The sequence below is a fragment of the Lepisma saccharinum genome, chromosome 30, assembly GCF_977018435.1.
Source record: "Lepisma saccharinum chromosome 30, izLepSacc3.1, whole genome shotgun sequence".
In the NCBI taxonomy this organism is placed as follows: Eukaryota; Metazoa; Arthropoda; class Insecta; order Zygentoma; family Lepismatidae; genus Lepisma; species Lepisma saccharinum.
The window spans coordinates 6754110-6773480 of record NC_139258.1 but is presented as its reverse complement, the minus strand read 5'-3'; the positions used below and the strand labels follow the sequence as shown (position 1 = coordinate 6773480).

General features: G+C 38.7%; 1 protein-coding gene across 2 annotated transcripts in view; it reads left to right on the top strand.

Moving 5' to 3' along the window:
• Positions 1-19371, top strand: part of LOC145981752 (uncharacterized) — a 132677-nt gene that overhangs the window by 79785 nt on the left and 33521 nt on the right. For both annotated transcript variants that reach the window (XM_083115158.1, XM_083115159.1), the window contains 3 exons: positions 3579-3667; positions 7461-7585; positions 17752-17951. In XM_083115158.1, coding sequence (XP_082971284.1) covers positions 3579-3667; positions 7461-7585; positions 17752-17951 — 414 coding nt within the window. The remainder of the gene's footprint in view (positions 1-3578; positions 3668-7460; positions 7586-17751; positions 17952-19371) is intronic.

Here is a 19371-nt window from a genome sequence, read left to right as displayed (position 1 = left end):
TCATTAAACTTTGTTTTAAAATATGGCAGTGTAGGACAGATTTCTTGAATTTATAAAAATATCATATAAATGGACATTTCCACTTTGACATGAAAAACGTTTTAAATCCATTCATTTTATGGATAATGACACAAACATGAGATGTGCAAAATATCTCGCGATATTTGTTTCGGTTCTCGAGAAACAAGCCTTCAAACACCACTGAAATTCACTGATTTGAAAACGTCCTCTGCACAGACTAGGGATCCTCTGATGTCATCACTTAGAAATGCGTGCATTCAGGGCTTCTGCTCATCCTGTTAACTTAGCATCAGCCATGAAAGCGAAAGCAAAGTCACTTGTTTCTGTGTAACAGAAGTATCTTATAACTTCCAGTGCACAAGTGTGTGCTCTGTTTCTTGGAGATGAATTAATGTCCTAAAAGTATTGCAGTATTTACTATACTTCACCAACTTGGTACAGGGTTTTCTCATTAGGCTGACAAAGCAAAACGTGTAACAGTCAATGGCTGAACACATGAACAGCCTTGTTCATTGCGAATGCATAGGTTGGTTCTGACTGGCAAGAACTTATTCTTATAGGAATGCTTTTTCTGGAATTACAATTATTTTCATCATAATATTTTCTTCTCAAATTTTAAAATAACAACACGTTTAGAACACTGGTTTACATGCCGATTTCTGCAATATAAGAGGTGATACAGTAAAAAAAAGTATGGGGAGTTTTTAAATTTCCTGTAGTAAATGACAGTTTTCTTCAATTAATATATATATATATATATATATATTTTTACATCGCTTTTCCGTCACTTTGTTTAACCGAAACGATGAGAACGCATGGTTAATTTAGTATGTATCTTCTCTAACATCACATTGATTCCCACTTTTGGCTAATCGTGACAATGAAGATGAATTACTACAAGGAGTATTCGAAGAAGAACCTCCCCAACACACACACACACCACCACCACCAACAACAACCAGCACAATCTAAGTATCATCCAACCTGCCCACAATACGAGACAAAACTTTTGGCCTGTCCCGTCTCATTTTGAAAACATTCGCTTGTCCCGTCTCCTTTTATGAGATGAAACGGGAAATGTCCCATCTCATGAGCAACAGTAACTTAACAATAGAAACATCCCCCTAGCTGTCCCCAAAGTCTCAAGCAAACATCCCCCCATGTAACAACATCCAGTTCAATGAAATGTCACTCACAAGAAAACAGTCATGCCCAGGTCGAGAGTCAAACCTGGAACATGCGACTATCTTAGAGAATTCATGAATTTTGTGAATAATAATTGCAACGCCAGTTCATTCATGGTAATTCTAAATCTGCTGTTTGGTTTGCATATATAAGCAGGATAATATCCAGTTTTCGAGGGCTCGTAGTGATCAAACGAGAAGTCAAACAAACAAACAAAAAAAAATCATTAAGAAATTTTTTTTTTTTGTTTGTTTTTTGTATTTATAATCTCTGTGGCACTGTGAAAGTTTGTACGATAAGCCTTTGCATATGTTGTTAATTTTATATTTTTCGAGACTTGAGACAAGAACGACAATTGCTCTCCGAAATCAAGACTGATGTTTATAAATCGAGAGGAGATTGTCAATGAGACATTTACAAATAAACACGAGACAGACATTTACAACTCTCAACAAGAACGAAACCAAGGCTGCCATGTCTCGTCTCGATAGGATCGTTGGTGGTGAAGTTGTGAACCAAGCAATTAATGTGTTCGGGGTAAAGAGATGAGGCAGCTTTTTTCGCAGTACAAAATTCAAAATATATCGTACCATTTCAGTATGGGATATAATGTTATACACATGGACGTGTATATAGTTCACGTAAGGGGGGGTCAAATTTTGGTATGATTAGGATTGCTTTATTTCGTAAGTGAAATCCAGGACACTGCTGGCTGGAAGCTTGTTGGGCAGGCAGGGGGGAGGGGGTGCTGGACCCGACAAAGTTGTTTATGTAGTCACGAAGTCACAATACTTGGTATTGAAACTTTTCTATTCATCTTGTGTCACTGCAGTTTTGAAAAACAAATTTCTTTAAGATGACTTGAAGGGGAAAAATTAACTGATTTGACAGTCTTAATGCAGTTTCTTATTGCAGAAATTCTGAAACTATCAGGAAATTGCAGACATTGGTCTGCAGTCCCATCTGGTGTGTGGAATTATGAAATTTCCTTCTCATTTGTATCCCATCCTATACGTCTCTAATTTAAGAGAATGAAATAAGTCCGAAGGATTTTTTTATGAACAAGCGGATAGAACAAGGAAACTGGTAATTTTAGTGAACCAAAAAAAGAGAGGAGTTGGACCCTTTGAATCCCCCTTAAATACGCCCATGTTTATACACATTATTTCCTTGAAATAATTATACGTAAACTAAGTATTGATATGTACTGTGCAACTGATGTAATCTTCTCAGTGTATTTTCTCTTATCTGCACAACAATATATTTGACCATAATTTGCGTAACAGAAATGAAACACAAACTGAAATTGCTTTATGGAAAAGAAAGTTAAATAGGCTTTATAAATAAAGTGAAGAATGTAAAAGTTCTTATTTTACACTACATAGGTTAAGGTAAATTTCGGTTACAAGCAATTTTACAAGCAATATTTTTTACATGACTTGAGAACATGCATGCAGCAGAACCCTTTCATTTATTTTGCACGTGAGCAGCAGGGATATTTCATAGAAGGACGATCATTACAAAGCATAGTTTTCCTTTCCGCTATCACTCCTTCTTCCATTATTTAAATCTGTACAGATTTGTAAAACTGCTGCACGTGTTCGGTTACCCTAGACTACCCCCAGTATACTGGACGCTCGAAGCAGACGACAAACTAGCTCTCTCTAAGTGTTTTCAGCGCAACGCTAGCCTCGCAACTTTGGAAGTCTCGTTTTTGCCTTAAACTGAACGCAGAGAAACACGAGAATTTTCAGGGGTCATTTTTCCAGGGTGTAGCTTTTAAAATTGTTGTAAAAACTATTGAGTGGAAATGTTCATTACAAGTTTTCAATTTTATATAAACATCTAAATTGAAAATGTAATAAATATAATGAAAAAAGTAGTTTTGGTAGAAGCAATCAAATTTATCCAAGAAATCATGATTTAATAAAAAATCTTTTTTTAAAAAAAATTACAAAAAAAATCAACAACCCTAGATAAAAGACAATGGTGGAGTCTCTTGATTTTTTTTTAGATGTGTGTTGATAGTTTCCATGGTTATTTATCGAATTGATAAAAGAACAATAAATGTTTATGCATTACAGATTTTTTACAAAAAAAATAACCTACTTATTTTTTTAACAATTAATTTATTTTTCTTTCTTTCTTCTGGGCATTGGTTAAATAACATAGCCACATGTCGGTCACACCTGCTACTTAACTTACCTCTGAGAATCAATAATTTTATATAGGTACATAGTTTATTGATGTGAGCGAGATTTTCATGTCTGTCCGTTTGAAATTTATATCAAAACTAACTTGTAAGAATTGTTTCCAGTGTCAGTTTTCATTACAAATCATGGCAAAGTTGTGATGTCTTTTCTTCCCTGCAGCTTCTGTGCCGAAACTGGTTCCCTTGCTATGGAATTTACCCAAGCAGAACGTTTCCCTCTTTAGCCGGATTGTCAAAGTGGAGAAGCAGGTAACATATATGTGTGTGTGTGTGTGTGTGTGACTTGATAGACATTTTAGTTAGGATTTGCTTTCTGCAAGCAACTTCAGTTGATTCATTTCAATACGGAAAGCGACTGAAGCCGATTTCAAATATGCTCGTCGCTGTTGATGTCACCCTCAAAGAAAATATATTACCAGAACATGCTGCCATCTAGTGTCTGGAATTTGAACTGTTTTCCAAAGAAACCACTCGCTTTGATTCTGAACAAATCGAAGAGCATGTCCCGCCATGTGTATGTAAACAGCAATGGTGGGAAGGATCATTTGCCTACTAAGTGGAATCTCAATTTGACATTTTCCCGCATTGCACATACAATCTTGACGGTCCCAACGGAGCAAAATGTTGTAAAATTTACCCCGATTTGACATTTTCGTGCATTTTATATTTCTTCAGTTTAGTCCTGTGAAAAACGTAATTGTATTTGTGTATTATTGGATTACAGTGGATCCTCGATTTTACGTTTTTTAGGGGACCAAGCTGAGAAAGCTTAAAATGCAGGAAAATGTTAAATCTGGGAATGTGAAATTGTGGTTCCACCGTATTTACATTTAGTTGTGGAATATGAAAGCAATTTTATAAGAAATACTACATAATCGAATAATAACTAAAATTAAATGGTGTGACTCAGCTGTTAACATATGCAGATGATGTAGACTTACTGGGGGATGATGTAAATACAATTAAGAATAATGCTAAAGTATTTTTCAAAGCCGCTAAAAGAGATAGGGTTGGAAGTTAGCAAGGAGAAAACTAAATATATGCTTACAGGCCGAAACCAAGTGTCAGGTAATAATCAAAATCTAATTCTTGATAACAACTCGTTTCAACCAGTTTCCAAATTCAAGTATTGGGTTGGTGCGAATGAAATTGTCGGTCCCAGGTGCGTCATTGCCAAAGGCCAAAAGAATCAAAACTACAATACCTGCTTAATCAAAATAGTCACTGTCTGCAGCCACACACTTTTGCCAACAATTGGATTCCATGGTGAAAGAAGTCTGGAGTCTGCGACGCAAAGAACTCTTCAACGCATTTTGCACCACCCGTCTTTCCCGTCAGGAACTGATCGAGATGCTGGAAGAGATGGTAGTCAGTGAGAGAGAGAGAGGTCGGGAGAATATGCTGGATGAAGAAGGGTTTCCTATTGCAACTCATGGAGAGCCTGCACCATCCTTTGCGCGACATGTGCGCGAGCATTGTCGTGCAACATGAGGACACCATGTCTATGGACCATTGCTGGATGCTTGCGGAGAAGTTTGCGGTGCATTTCATGGAGTTCAGCACTGTAACGATCTGCGTTGATGGTTTCACCTCACCTGAGAAAGACATGATTGATCACACCCACCATATACCACCATACCAGCAACAACACCTTCCATGGGTGGTGAAGTGGTTTTGGAAACCGTCCTGGATGTTGACCACGATCCAACCATTGTCCTGATCGTTTACGATTGTCATAGCAGATCCATTTTTCATCTGAAGTGACAATCCAATACATAAAACCATCCTGGTTATTCCTTACACTCGGAGAACTGCACACCTCCAGACGGCGAGTCTTGTTGGCTGGTGTCAAATCATGAGGTACCCATGAGTCCAACTTTTCCACTTTACTGATCGCACAGAGCTGCCGAACGACAGTGGTATGTTGTATGCCTAACTCGTCTGCAATGGCACGAACACTTTTCCGAGGATCCACTTCCACGGCGTTCCTGAGAAGCTCATCTGAACATGATGTTGGTCGATGGCCACGGGGCTCATTTTGCAATGCTGTGTCACCGGAACGAAATTTGACAAACCAGCGGCGAATGGTGCGTTCATTTGCCATTCCTGGCCCAAATGCACTGTTAATGTTTTTGGCGACTTGCTGAGCAGAATGTCCCAGTTTGAATTTGTAAAGAAAATTCACTCGCAATTGTGTGTTCTCCATGGTGCACTTTCAGATGACCCTGTTCAGCAACACACTGCCTCCTGACTGTCTGGGTACTTCAGCCTGTTTGCTGGACGTATACAGAGTTTATGACGTTAGACCTGTGACCTCAGTCAATCCCTGTGTTGTGTTGTTGAGGTCAGTTTTCTACCTCACGTCAGAGTGGACATTTCTTTCACACCAACCGAATACTTAGGAGTAATACTAACAAATGAAAATGATATTAAAGAGGAAATAAAAAGCAGGTTAAATTCAGGAAATGCATGTTACTTTTCTCTTCATAAACTTTTGTCTTCTCATTTAATATCTAAGAAACTAAAAATTAAAATATACAAAAGAGCAATTTTGCCTGTAGTATTATATGGATGTGAAACTTGGTCCCTTACATTGAAAGAGGAACATAAATTGAGAGTATTTGAAAATAAAATCCTTAGGAAAATATTTGGGCCTAAAAGGGATGAGGAGATAGGTGAGTGGAGAAGGTTACATAATTTAGAAGGACATAATTTGTATTCATGTCCAGATATTATTAGAATGATTAAATTAAGAAGACTTAGGTGGGTGGGCAGGCCATGTGGCACGAATGGGAGAGGAAAGAGGAGTTTACAGGATTCTTGTTGGGAAACCTGATGGTAATAGACCAGTATGAAGACCAAGATGAAGATATGGACCTAAAGGAAATTGGTATGGATGGAAAAGAGTATATAGATCTTGCTCAGGATAGGGACAGATGAAAGGCCCGTGTTACTGCAGCCATGAACCTTTGGGTTTAAGAAGGCGAGAGAGTTAGTTAGGTTGTTTTTTTTAGCATAATAGAAGAGGGCAGGTAAATGCTGGTGTTTAATTCCAGTTAATTTGTTCAACAAGAATGCTGCTAAAAAAAAAAAAAACTACATTTTCCAATACAGATTGTTCAGAAAATTCTACACTTAAGGTGTTAAACATTGTAGCAGTTTACAATAATTCAGAGTAGTTACAGTGTCACCCTCATTTTACATTCCTAGATTTTTTTTTTGGAATGTTAATTTTTGTATCATATACAGGATGTTCCATTCAAACCTGCCACATTTCAATTTATCATTGCTAAAAGGTTATGAAACTTAATGGAATGTGAGTGAAACTAGACGAAAGAGAAACTCAAAGAATTTTATTGCATGAAGCACTAAACACGAATACACCTCTACACTGAACTCTAATACACATCTATGCGTGCACCGTTGTAGCACGAATAATATCCAATCTGAGAACCTCCAGATTGTTTATTAACACTTTCAGTTGCCAAAATCTTCACACACCATGCCTTAATGGTTTTCCCATCAGGTGCTTCACCTCCATATTCTCTCCGGTAATTTCTTTGCTCTGTAATGATTGATTTGGTCTCTGCATACCAGAATACAGATTGTGCGCGCTGGTGCAGAGTCGCCATTGTGCTTTATGTGATTGTGGCGCTGCATAGTGAGAGATTGGTGAACTTCGAGGTCATACAATAAAATTCTTTGAGTGTAGTACCACTCGCATTCCATTATGTTTCATAACCTTTCAGCAATGATCAATTGTAATGTGGGAGGTTTGAACGGAACACGCTGTATTATTCTTCATGGTTTCAGATTTTACATTTTCCTGCATTTGAAGTTTTTATTTGAATTACCTCAAAAATGTGAAAATATATTAAATATGACCAAAAAAAATTGAAATATGCTTAATTTGGTACAAATGTCCAAATATGCACATATAATGCCAGGACAATGAACTGTAATTTGTTTTTCATGTGTTTCAGGAACCTGTGAAAATTCTAGGTCTATCGAAAATAGTATTTTTTCTATTCCTTATTTGCAGGCAAGTATTTTGCTACGAAGGATAGCCAGCACTGCTGCCAATGGAAGCATTCCAACTGCTGCAGGCTCAGGATTGGCCGTTCCAAACTCAAATCCAACAGAACCACCCGAACAGAAGTTAGCAAGGTAAGACTATGATTAGAGTACATTTACAACTACGTCATTCCATGTCAAATAAACCAATAAAAAATATTTTTGAACCTTTATGATTCGGATTTGTAAGATTTCTTGTTTATTCCTTGTACATATCAAGAGGACAAAAACTGCCAAATTTCACATTTTTTGGTCAGTTAGGTTTTGAGTTATGGACTTTCAAAATAGCAAAAATCCCAAGATTTGACTACATTTTGAAATCTTTAAACAGCTGTTGATCAAAAACTATTTGACCTAGAGAGCTGAAATTGGTGTCATTCCATAGTTGTGCTATTTCAAATGGGAACCAAGTTTGGTTGAAATTGCTCCAGGCGTTCGAGAGTTAGGTCATTTTTGACATTGTACTTTTCACCCCCTCTCATCCCCCCCCCTCTTCAATGCCAATTGGTGATGAACTTGGAGTTGAGCGGCATTGGGAGTGTCACTATTCATCTTAGCGACCCCGAAAACTATGGTTTTTACACTAATATCAATCGTTTTCAATTATTTTTACATGTCACCCCTTTCCCACCCCCCACCCCTAGGGGTGCCAGGGGTGTCTTATCCCCACAGTATTTTTTCTAGATTGCAATTGATATGTGCACCAAGTTTGGTTGAAATTGCTCCAGGCGTTTGAGAGTTATGCTGGAACAAACATACACACATACATCCATTTATATACAGGGTAGGGTGTCTCACCTAACTCTGAGACCTAAAAAAATTTTGAAATGAAACAAAATGTGAAAAATCGAGTTGCGCAGGAATGTACCCATGTCAGGGGCTCACACAATGGGAGGGTATGTACAATCCAGAAAATTAAAAAAAAAATATCACTTTCAACTCAAAGTTACATTTTTTTTAATGTAACATGAATGTGTTTCTAGCAAACCGAAAACTGTAGGTACAATTCGCGAGAACAGAATTTGTTTCACTTTCCGAAACAAAATTACGAGTGCCCTATAGCTCAACTAATTGTCATGTTTGTAACTTACATCCAGCACAGAAAACACACTCACAAATCATCAGTAACATCTTATCTGATGAAACTGTGTGACTTCAGCAGATTTTCAAAGTGACCACCGGTTGCATTAATACACTTGTGGAGACTGTGAACAAGCGAGCGTTGCACAGGTGTAGTGTTTCTACAGATATTGCCACACACGCTGCAGTAATACGCTGTTCCATATTCTCTGGTGTCGTTGGGACTTCCTGATAGACTCTTATCATTGACTGTGCCCCAGAGAAAGTAGTCTAATGGCGGCAAGTGGAGGGACCGTCCTATCCACGGATTTGGAAACTTTGCATCCACAACTTCTCTGGAAACACGTGTGAAGTGTGCAGGGCACTCATCATGCTGGAACCACATTGATAGAAGGGTTTCCAATGCCACGTCCTCCATGAGAAGGGGTAGAGTGTCTTGAAGAAATGATGCGTATCGCTGTCCATTTAAATGTTCCCTGATAAAAATAGGGACCTACAATGCGGTTGCCAATGGTACCGCACCAAACATTGACACTCCACTGTCGTTGATGAGCAACCTCGCAAAGCCAGTGGGATTTTGCATGGGCCAGTAGTGTATGTTCCTCAAATTCACATTACCGTGATTTGTAAATGAAGCTTTATCCGTAAACAAAATATTACTTAGGAATGCATTATTATCTTGCAAGTGCAAAACGACAGAATGCAATGTGGGCTTGGAAGTAAATCCCGTACAGTTCCTGGTGCAGTGACATATGGTACGGATGAAACTTAAGTCTTTGCAAAATTCTCCACACTACTGCGGCTTATTCCAGAACCACGTTCAATCTGTTGTACACTCACCTGCGGATTGTGAGCTACATCACCCAGAACAGCGATTTCATTTCCGTTGTTAGCTGCTGTGTTTATACGTTGAAGCTTTCTGGAGCCCAGCTTCATGTTTCGACTAGACTTGTGCAGATGTTGGCAATGGTACGAGGTGAAGGGCACCGTCGATCTGGGTAGCGTTCAGCGTACAATGTCACAGCTGTGGTTGCATTTCTGTGACATTGGCCGTAAATTAACCTTTTGGAGAGCAAGCTCATTTCAACAGGTAAGCCCCTTGGGATCGGGCCAATTTTTAGCAAAATGCAGTTTCATTTAGATGACTGTAGATCGAAGGCTAATTGCCCTAAAAAGATTAATAATATACCATTGTACATGGAATCAACCACAGAATCGGACTATATAAAATTTATGCACATTGAGCATATCCATGGAGGGGAGGGGGGCAGAACCCAGAAAGTTCCAAAATTTCTGAAAAAAAGGGGTTTGCCCCGTGGACAACAAAGTACTGGACATTGTCGGTACCGGGAAAATTCTTTCGAAACTACCAGCAACCAGCAACGACACTTTCCCCAACTCAAGGTTCAAGCGGATTATTGTTGTAGAAAAAAATAACCTATGTTCGTACCAAATATTTCCTTACAAATAAAGCTGGCTTTTTCCCACTTTTTTATGGAACATTAAGACCTGCAAGAGTCCTTTCGATGCAATATGTGTGTTAACAATAGTATACAAGAACAAAACCGCAATTTCAGCAAATATTGGGGACGTTATGATGTCATAACTACGAACCTGACCAATTTTCTTTATAAAGATACTTAGGCAGTTGGGGCTTACAGGCAACTATCTTTTAAAATATAGTTGGTCTCTTAAAGGTTATAATAATGTTTAGTTTTTGTTCATTACTGAAGACTGGCATATCTATGTACCAGACGAAATGAGACAACACAGTCGTAACAACTAGAGAGGGTTCCAAATACCAATACGGCAAGTAATAGCTGAGAATAGAAACTGTCAAATATGTTAGAGTACATACGATTTTCCTGTTTGACACTTACAGCAGTACAACACGCCTGGTCGGGAGACACTATTAAACAAACTGAGACGTGACCTGTGATGTGTTCTTTTCTTTAACCCTCGCAGGAAGTACAGTAGCACGACAGACTGTGTTCACGCTGCCAACCTTTAAATATTTCATTATCTCTGCAGATATTTGGTGTAGGAAGGTGAGACCAATTCTGTTATCCATAATTTTAGCTCTACTTTTCATTTCGCATGAAAAATCATGCATATTCCATAAAAAAATGAACTTCATGTTGGATACAATAATTTCTGAATTTTCTGTATTGTGCATATCCTCTCATTTTGTGAGCGCCTGACGTGGGTACATTTCCATGCAAGTAGATTTTCCATATTTTGTTTCGTGTCGAAAATATTTCAGGTCTCAAAGTTAGATGAGACACCCTATATAAATTTCCACTGTAAAATATACACTATATAGATTTCCACTGTAAAATATACAATAAATAGGGCTAAAGTAATTGGACACTTTACAGAAAGGTCTGAAAATTTATTTGAAAATACCTGGAGAGGTCTGGGATTTTCTTTCGTGAGATGAGATGGAACTTTGAGATATAAGTTTTTCATGTTTAAACTTGCTAATTCAAATTCATTTGTGATTGTTTTCTTGATTTTCTTAACCACTTGAACAAAAAGTAATATGTTTTGTATGTCATACCATTTGTAAAATAGGGCCTCCTCGAAGGCATAGTGGCAACGTCGTCATCTTGTAATCAAGGGATCACAGGTTCGTTACCCAGTGGAGGTGCATAGTGGTTCAGATCCCACTTTAACCTATAGGTGCAGTCCCGATTATCCTATTTGTGCATAAACTGGTCTTAGAAACAATAGGGTGTCTACTCACTGGGGATTCCTTGAATTTTGGTAATTATGCATGAATTATTGGCTCCAGGAATTATGCATGAATTTTTCTCCATAGACGTGAAAAACTTTTATTAATCCAAATCCCATAGAATATGTGCATAATTTATGACTGCCCTTGCAACGTTTTTCTTTTTTCAACGAGACTTCTTTTAGAAAGGTAAAATTAAAGTTGCAAGGACCTTGAAACATATACACCGGCTGCGCAGAGCCGTTTACAACATTTTAAGAAAAAGATGAAACTTTAACAAAGAGGGCGACGTTGCATAGTTTACCCATGAATGCTAGCTGGGTTCAGCAGTAGGCAAGAAATCTAAAATTTATCTCAGGACTTGCTGGGTGGAAACAACAGAATTCGAATTATCATGTTTATTACAAGCCAAAAATGAGGTATGCACAAATTAAGGACTAAATTACCTTTCAATGCCCTTAAAGGGGAAAACATATGCTCTTACAATATATATATATCAGCTTTCCACTTTTAACTTTTGCATTTGACTGCAGTGACACCTGACAGTATAATGGGGTTCATATTAAGCTTAACCTGCGACAGCATCCTTCTAACCTCTATTAAACACATTCCTAGGCTCTGAGATTATTTAGGCTCTGGCTCTTTTTAAATATTCCTTAGTTAATAGAAACGCACTATATACAAGCTCCCAATACTTATAAAAGGGGCTAAGTTATGGGATTGAATCGGATGGGGGAATAAGAATGAGAGGGGTCTGTTGGTGTGCCTGTAGTCAGGAACGGACAGAGAAGAAGAAACAGAATGTCCATCGGTGCACCTGTACTCAGCAACGGATGAGGGAATAAGTATGCCTGTTGGTGCACCTGGATTCAGGAACGGACAGAAGAAAAGGAAAAGAATGTCCGTTGGTGCACCTGTACTCGGGAACGGACAGAGAAGAAGAAGAAACAGAACATCCGTCGGTGTGCCTGTACTCAGGAATGGACGGGGTAATAAGAAAGAGAGGGGTCCTTTGGTGCACCTATACTCAGGAACGGACAGAGAAGAAGAAACAGAATATCCGTTGGTGCACCTGTATTCAGGAACGGACGGGGGAATAAGAAAGAGAGGGGTCCGTTGGTGCACCTGTACTCAGGAACAGACAGAGAAGAAGAAACAGAATCTCCGTCAGTGCACCTGTACTCAGGAACAGATGGGGGGAATAAGAATGCCCGTTGGTATGCCTGTATTCAGGAACGGACGAAGAATGAAAGGGGGGGGGTCTGTTGGAGCACCCATAGTTGGGAACGAATGGGAAGATCTGGCTGGGGGAATTCATCCAGGATTTGAACCCGGGAACCAGACCTTGAAGGGGGACTCATCTATATTAGGAACCTGGTTGAGGAAGTTCATCTGGGACTTGCATCTCAGGAACCAGGTCCTTCGCAGTTGGCATCCCACAGTCAACCTAACTTTGTGACCCTGAGCATCTACTGATATAAGAGTGCCGCTCTGATCATGTGGCCAAAATCAAAACTATAGGTACAAATATTTACGAGTTTCCAACCAAAACTCTTTAAATTACCCTTTTCACCACCTAAAATAACCATATTGTAAAACAAAAAGCATTTGCTACATTATAAAACAACAATAGGAATAAAAGAGATAAGACAAGCCAGAGAGCTGTCCATCAACAATTAACCGAGACAATCTGTTAGATTTTTCTTAGGCTAACAAACTCAAGTAATACCAACAGCGCATTTGCTTCAGAATGCAAGAACCGTGGGTTTGTTGCACCCTGAAACAAGTTTTTCAAAGTTTAGCTTTTATTTTTATCAAGGAAGGAAAAGAAAAGCAAGCTGCATGGAAAATAAAACAAAATTCTCTCAATCCGTTTACTTTGTTAGCATCCTATGCAGAACAATCTATCTGACAGGTGAAAGATTATTGCAAGACAAGGTATCGTGAAGTTGATTACCAGGTGTGCCGGTTAATAATTCTTAATTTCGTCGCTGGATGGCGCTGGAAGCAAGGGTTGGTGCACAGTCTCAACTGTTACGTCAGTGTGTTGCCAGGACAGTACCTGTCAAAATGCCGTGGATGTGCAACCGAGTGCGAGTGATCATGATTTTAGGTTTGTGTGGGAAACATGTTGACCTGCAAACCAAATAAGGAACATGTGCGGCACTTCCTGCTTTTCTTGTTCAGTCAAAAGAAAAGCACGAGAGAAAGCCATCGTATCCTTGTGGAAACGTACGGTGACAATGTCCTAATGCAAGACACATATGTGCATTGGTTTCGACGATTCAAAAGTGGTGATTTCGACTTGAAAGACAAAGATCGCCCTGGCCAGCCGAAAAAATTCCAAGATGCCGAATTGCAAGCACTGTTGGACGAAGACAATACGCAAATGCAACAACAACTGGCAGAGAAGTTAAATGTTACTCGCCAAACCATATCTGATCATCATGCCATGGGAAAGTTCCAGACGGCAGGAAAATGGGTCCCACATCATCTGAACAACAGACAAATGGAAAAGCGAAAAATGGTGTGTGAAGTGTTGCTTTCTCGGCATGAAAGAAAGTCTTTCTTGCATCGGATAGTGACTGGGGACGAAAAATGGATCTACTTCGAGAACCCAAAATGCAAAAAGTCATGGGTTGACCCAGGACAACCTTCAACCGAATCGCTTCGGAAGGAAGACAATGCTGTGCATTTGGTGGGATCAGAATGGTGTGGTGTACCATGAGGTTCTGAAACCAGGTAAAACAGTGAATGTCGTTCGCTACCGTCAACAACTCATCAATTTGAACCATGCATTGATCGAAAAGCACCCAAATTGGGCAACAAGACATGGAAAAGTAATTTGCAGCACGACAACGCCTCATCACACACTGTGAAAGGCATCCGAGATACCATTTCTGCACTTGGCTGGGAATTCTTGCCCCACCCGCCATACTCACCAGACTTAGCCCCTTCTGACTATCACTTGTTTTCATCGATGTCTCACTCACCTTCCCAGCAACACTTCAACAGTTACGAAGATGTCAAACAATGGCTTACTGACTGGATCAACTCAAAATGTGAACGATTTTTTTTCTGGAAGGGCATCCACAATTTGACAGACAGATGGGCATAATGTATAGCTACAGATGGCATCTACTTTGAATAAAGCATTTGTTACCATTCTCCCCAGATACACTTGTTTTCTTTCGGATCAATTAAGAATTATTAACTGGCACACCTGGCAGTTAAATTTTTGTTTGAAATTCTTATACAATTAACAATTTTTCGTAGATTAGTATAACCCGTAACATTTGAGACGTGTGTTTGTAGATGTCTTTCGAGTGAATATTTGAAATGAAAAATATAAACTCCAGACCTTAACTATTAACAGAATTAACAATTTTAATATATATACCATTGAGTTGAATTATTGAATTAGAATTTTAAAAAATCGACACACAAATATATTGTTAATATACAAGGGTTGGATAAAAAGTAATGGCAACACTGGTATAATTGGTACTTGAATGTATTGGCAGAGGAGCACGTGTTACATTCCTTCAAAGTAATCGCCCCTCATCTCTACGACCTTCTGTCACACGTATGGAAGGCGTCGTACACCGTCAGCACGTCCATCTCTGTCGATGTCCCGCAGTGACCGCCCTATAGCACGTATGATGGCTTCGCGCGTGTCGTAGTGCTTCCCGCCCAGTGGTTCCTTCATTTTGACAAAACGGTCGTAATCACACGGTCTCATACCGGTGAATACGGCGGATGTTCCAGTACCTCCCACTACCAGTTATGCAGGAGCGCCGTCACATTGTTCGCAGTGTGACACCTTGCATTGTCAAGCAGGATGATGGGACACCGTGCCGTCGCTTCGTTCTTAATGCGAGAAGAAGGTGGTGTTGCAAGAAGGTGCAGAAGTAGGCTGCGTTGACCGTCTGCCTGAGAGACGTTGTTCTTCTTGCCTAAACATATTGTTAGGGCGCTTGCACTCTGCTTCAGAGCACTGCTGTTTGTGACTGAATAACATACAATCGCTCCCACTCACTGTACTTCCTCGTCTGACATTCCTTTATGAGCCACGAAACGCTTGTGGTGCTGTGACTCACCCCTTTCACGGGACAGCAGTGTTGCCATTACTTTTTATCCAACCCTTGTATTTATGTGTGTGGAAGCGGCCCCGGCGCCCACCCATCATCGAATAACATGGGTACCTGGGGGAAACCCTGGGGGGGGGGGTAAAGACGGTCAGGGGCGTGATGCTGATCACATCACCCCGACTCACTACGGGATCAAGAAAGTGTGGGCCGATACCCCCACATCCCCTATACACCTTCATGGCATGGTGCTAAGCACAGGGGAGCACTTTACCTTTTTATTTGTGTGTATATGTGTGGCTGTTGAGAGGTAACACGTAAGGTTGAAATATAGAGAAAACATCTGTTTTTATTCTTGAATTTTTGGAAAATTTGCCTTGAATACCGTGAGTTATGCTTGAATTTTATCATGGTCCTGGAGTGGCCACAACAACTCAACACTTGTAAATTCCGGTAGAGTCTGCATCATGTAAAATTATTACAGCTGAGCAGATACCACTTTGAACCGATACAGATACCGATGCTGATACTCTTACCGATACTACAGCGCCTTGAATAACGTAGTGTGGAAAACGACCCAAGAAACTGGTTCCCCGAGACGATGACAAGTAGATGGCAGTGCGATCGACACAGCGGCTAATTTTGTTATGAAAGTAATGCGGCTTAGTTAGTTTTTGGAATATATTGTGTAGATTTGTTTCTCTAGAAAGGCGGTAAGTGAATTGATGGAAACAGTTATATTTGTGGAGTGATTTGCAGTCACGAAATGGTATTAATTTACACAGAAAAGTAACATAAATACGTTTTATGTGCAACGCAACACGAGCATCAACATATCGCATGTGAGGCTGGACGTCAAACGTTGGATTGTGTACACAAGTTTATTTTGTATACTAATAAAATTGAAATAGTGTCATGAAGGGAAAAAAATGTTTCGTGGCGTACATATTATGAAGTCATTTTCCCGAAATGCAGATATTCGAAAGAATTTAATTTCATATTCCATGGAGTTAAAATAGCCGATTACGATGTACCTTGTCATCTCTATCAACAAATTGCTTTACATTCGTGTCGATTGGTAAGTAGAACTTTGGTATTAAGGACTGTGCATTTTTACTCGTGACTTGGCTGTAAAATGTCTACCTTGTACTTGATGAAAATAAACCGCAAATTAATTAAATTAATTAATAATAAAATTAATTAATTAATTAATTAAAATAAACGAGTATTGTCTGTGTGAATTTCCATAAAAATAATATTTGTGACAATGACAATATTAATGAACCTTTCAGGATAATGCATACACAATACTAATTCTCGCAGCAATTGTCATGTTACGTGTTACAATCCATACCTATGTTTTCTTCTGTATTGTTAATAAAAAAACTCAAGGAGAGGTCATGATAGACGGTTCATAATATTCTTTAATATTTTCGCAACTACTGTACCAAATATCATAACAATTTTCTGATGCAAAGAAATGTTACAAAGAAAAGAATCAGACGTTGCAGCAAAAACCCCATTTACTTCCATTATAAGCAGTCGAGCGCTGTACCCCGGTGTCAACACCAGCGCCTCTAGCGGATTTCATTTTCGAGTGGAACCAGCGAGAGAGAGCAAAACCATGCCGTTTTCCACACTACGTTATTCTAGGCGCTGTACCGATACCAATACTTGAAAATTGCAATAATAAAAATTTCTTCAAAACATTGATCAATATTGGTGTGTACATTTTCTTCTCCAATTACTTGCATCAATTTACGAATAAATTTACTTTAGAATATTCAAGAATTGCATCAGAATATTAAAATTGATACTATGTAATCACAAAATATAGTTTTTCATGCAAAATTAGTACAAAATAAAAAGGAAGTTTTAATTTTGCATAATTTCCAGGATAATTAGACTCTGCGAGAGTGTCATCCTTTGCCTCTGGCTAGGTCAGCATAGAAGTCAAGCCTCTCCATTTTTTCCTGGTCTTCCACCACTCCTCTCTTTCCATTGTGTTCCTAACATTCTCCACTATCTGCTCTTTCCACCAACATATTGGTCTGCCCTTTAATGTTACTCCCACTCCTTGTGCATTGGAACCTCTTACTGGTAGTCTTTCTGCATCCATCCTCTTCATGTGTCAGAACCATCTCATCTGTGCCTGATCTATCCTCTCCTGAAGCTTAAAAATTTCATCTCCACTGCCTACATCTTTCTTTTGTCTGTCTCTGCCATTGTCTGTCCAAGTCTCTGCTCCGTATGTAATTATTGGCACTATATCGGTATTGGCCAAAATTTCATATCGGGTCATCCCTAAATATGAAACACCTCCAAGTAGTGCATTTGTTCACTTTGATCTGTTGCAGGGACTACTGTGATGTTTATGAGAAGATCAACGAAGCCCTGAAGGCTGGTGGGTTCTTTGCTGAGAGCAGGAAGGGCCAAGATGGTTCCACTGAGATGGATGCAGAGCTTCCTGTAGCAGCTGACAACTCAGATGAAGCTTTGGCTGCCAGGTACAAGGAGATCCTTAAGGAATACCAATTTTTAAGCTGTAACATAGAAGGTTAGTACTTGCTTCCTAATTTCTAATCAAAGTACAAGCACGATAGCAGGTTGTGATTATTTTGTTGTCAATATTACAATGTCCAATTTATTTACTATTAAACAATGTAATACGAGGGCAAATCAAAAAGTCTTTGCCCCTTATTTTTTTCACTCGAAATATTAGTGTAATTGAGAAACCGAGATATACATTCAATATAATAGGTTTTTCTTGGAATAGCCCAGCATTAACTCTCGGCTGCTCCACAGGACGGCGTGTGACTAATTTCAAATTGTGAAATGTATAATGTGTGAAAGAAAATGAAAGAAATGTAATAGTATGCTGTTTTGTTGCTTAGCAACCAGTTGTTAAAAACAAGATAACAAGGACGTTTTTGTGTATAGTTCAAATCACTTCAAATCGAGAATAAGTTGATGTATTTATTTAGTGCAAATAATAAGTATACTCATCAGAGAACGGTGTGATTTAGCACTATATACTTTGCTCTGAAGTGGAGAAGTGATAGTTAATCAGTTAGCTTGCATAAATTGTTGCAAGCCTCTACGGCACTAACAGAAAAGTGGCAACCATGTGATAGGACTCTGAAAGTTAGTAGTTCTTCGGATAAACGATGTGAAATAATAATCTCAGTAGGCCTGGGATTAAAGCGGATTCTAACTGGCTTTCATATTCCGGTATTTAAGTGCGTGTAAGTTTTTATCGTTAATGCAAAATGTCTTTCAGAGATTCATCTAAATCTCATAGTAAAATGAAGAATGCTACGCAATACGAGGGCACATATCTATCGACATTCACAGATGTGCAAGATCAAGAAGTTAATTCTGATGATAAGACTGACACCAGTACTTTTTCTATGACAAAGGAATCCTGAGTGTAAACGAATACACTCATTTATGGATTTATGGCTCGGTCCGTATTTAGTTAAAGAAATCGAGGATAACTGTTGTGAACTTTTGTCCTTAGATGGAAAAGGAACCATGCAAACACATAATGTATCCAATATAAAGAAATTCAATTGTAGTCAGCAAAGAATAGATGAATTATGTAAACTTTTGTAACTTAAAAGGATTTCTACAATTCTTTATATTAACTGATGTTAATATGTTTTAATAATTGCTATATTGTTTTCAGTATTTTCTATATTAATTAATGGCAATATTATGTCATATGGAAGTTCTTTTTTTTTGCAATGTTATGTTATTCCAAAATTTTAAAATCAATTATTTAAATTTTTCTCCGAAGGAGGGAGAATGTTGTGACTGATTTCAAATTGTGAAATGTATAATCACTTCTTATGTGTGAAAGGAAACAAAAGAAATATAATAGTATGCTGTTTTGTTGCTTAGCAACCAGTTGTTAAAAGCAAATGAATGAGATAAGAAGGACGTTTTTGTGTGTAGTTCAAATCACTACAAATCAA